The sequence below is a fragment of the Condylura cristata genome, unplaced genomic scaffold (genome assembly GCF_000260355.1).
Source record: "Condylura cristata isolate star-nosed mole 26May11 unplaced genomic scaffold, ConCri1.0 scaffold00013, whole genome shotgun sequence".
In the NCBI taxonomy this organism is placed as follows: Eukaryota; Metazoa; Chordata; class Mammalia; order Eulipotyphla; family Talpidae; genus Condylura; species Condylura cristata.
Genome location: NW_004567114.1, coordinates 2,483,167 through 2,484,188, shown reverse-complemented (window position 1 = coordinate 2,484,188; position 1,022 = coordinate 2,483,167). Strand labels below are relative to the sequence as shown.

The following is a 1,022-nucleotide window of genomic DNA, read 5'->3' as shown; positions in this document are numbered from 1 at the left end:
GGGTCCCTGCGTCCCCTGCTCCTGCCCTCACGCTGTCCTGCTTGCCTTGCAGGGGTCTGCGGAGTTGCTGTGGGCTACCCCCTGGACACGGTGAAGGTGTGGTGGCCGCCCCGGTCTCCTGCACTCCACCCACGACCTTTTTCTAGCAGGCTAATCAGAGCCAGGGCCCCCGGGGGGCTGGGGACCCCTTAGTGCCTGCCCCTCAGCCCTCCCAACCTAGGTGGGGCGCGTGTCCCTGCTGGGCCTACAGATCAGCGTGGCTGTAAAGGGGCTGGTTTACTCCCCCACCCCCACCTGTGGACGGTGCCCTGCACCTGGGGCACCCCTTCCTGAAGGCCACTTCTTCTGCAGGTCAGGATCCAGACGGAGCCCAAGTTCACGGGCATCTGGCACTGCATCCGGGACACGTATTACCGAGAGCGGGTAGGTCTGGGCCGTTCGCTGGCAGGGGACGTCCGTGCCTCTGATCTCAGGTCGGCCATGACCAGGCCACACTGACCCCTGGCCCAGCCGCATCCTCACACCTTCTGTGTGTGAATCATCGGCCACTCTGCTAATTCCTGTGTGCTCTGGAGCTGGGCCTTCGGGCACACTGGGCTCGCCCAGCCCAGGAGAGGACCCCTGGAGGTCAGGAAGCATCTGTGCGTTTGCATCTGCCCGGCCAGGCTGGGCGCCCACAGAGGCGGTGCCAGTGGCTGGTCAGGGTCCCCAGGTCCAGCTCAGAGATGCGTGGGGACGGGGGCTTGGTCATGCTCCAAAGGGAGCTTGGGGCCCAGAGCCCCGGAGACAGACCAAACAGCAGCGGGGTCCCCCAGCGGCCCTCCCTGCGCGGCCGAGCCGCATCCGCGGGGCCCTCCTCCCGGCCCGGCCTGACTGCCCTCTCCGGCCTCCCGCCAGCTGTGGGGCTTCTACCGCGGCCTCTCGCTGCCCGCCTGCACCGTGCCGCTGGTCTCGTCCGTGTCCTTCGGCACCTACCGCCACTGCCTGGCGCGCATATGCCGCTTCCGCTACGGCAGGGCCGA

The 1,022-nt window shown here is 68.0% G+C and overlaps 1 protein-coding gene across 1 annotated transcript in view; it reads left to right on the top strand.

The window, feature by feature from the left end:
• Nucleotides 1-1,022, top strand: part of SLC25A47 (solute carrier family 25, member 47) — a 4,507-nt gene that overhangs the window by 1,488 nt on the left and 1,997 nt on the right. Inside the window, exons 2-4 of the mRNA XM_012724380.1 lie at nucleotides 53-96; nucleotides 352-423; nucleotides 898-1,012. Of these exons, the coding sequence (XP_012579834.1) occupies nucleotides 53-96; nucleotides 352-423; nucleotides 898-1,012 (231 nt within the window). The remainder of the gene's footprint in view (nucleotides 1-52; nucleotides 97-351; nucleotides 424-897; nucleotides 1,013-1,022) is intronic.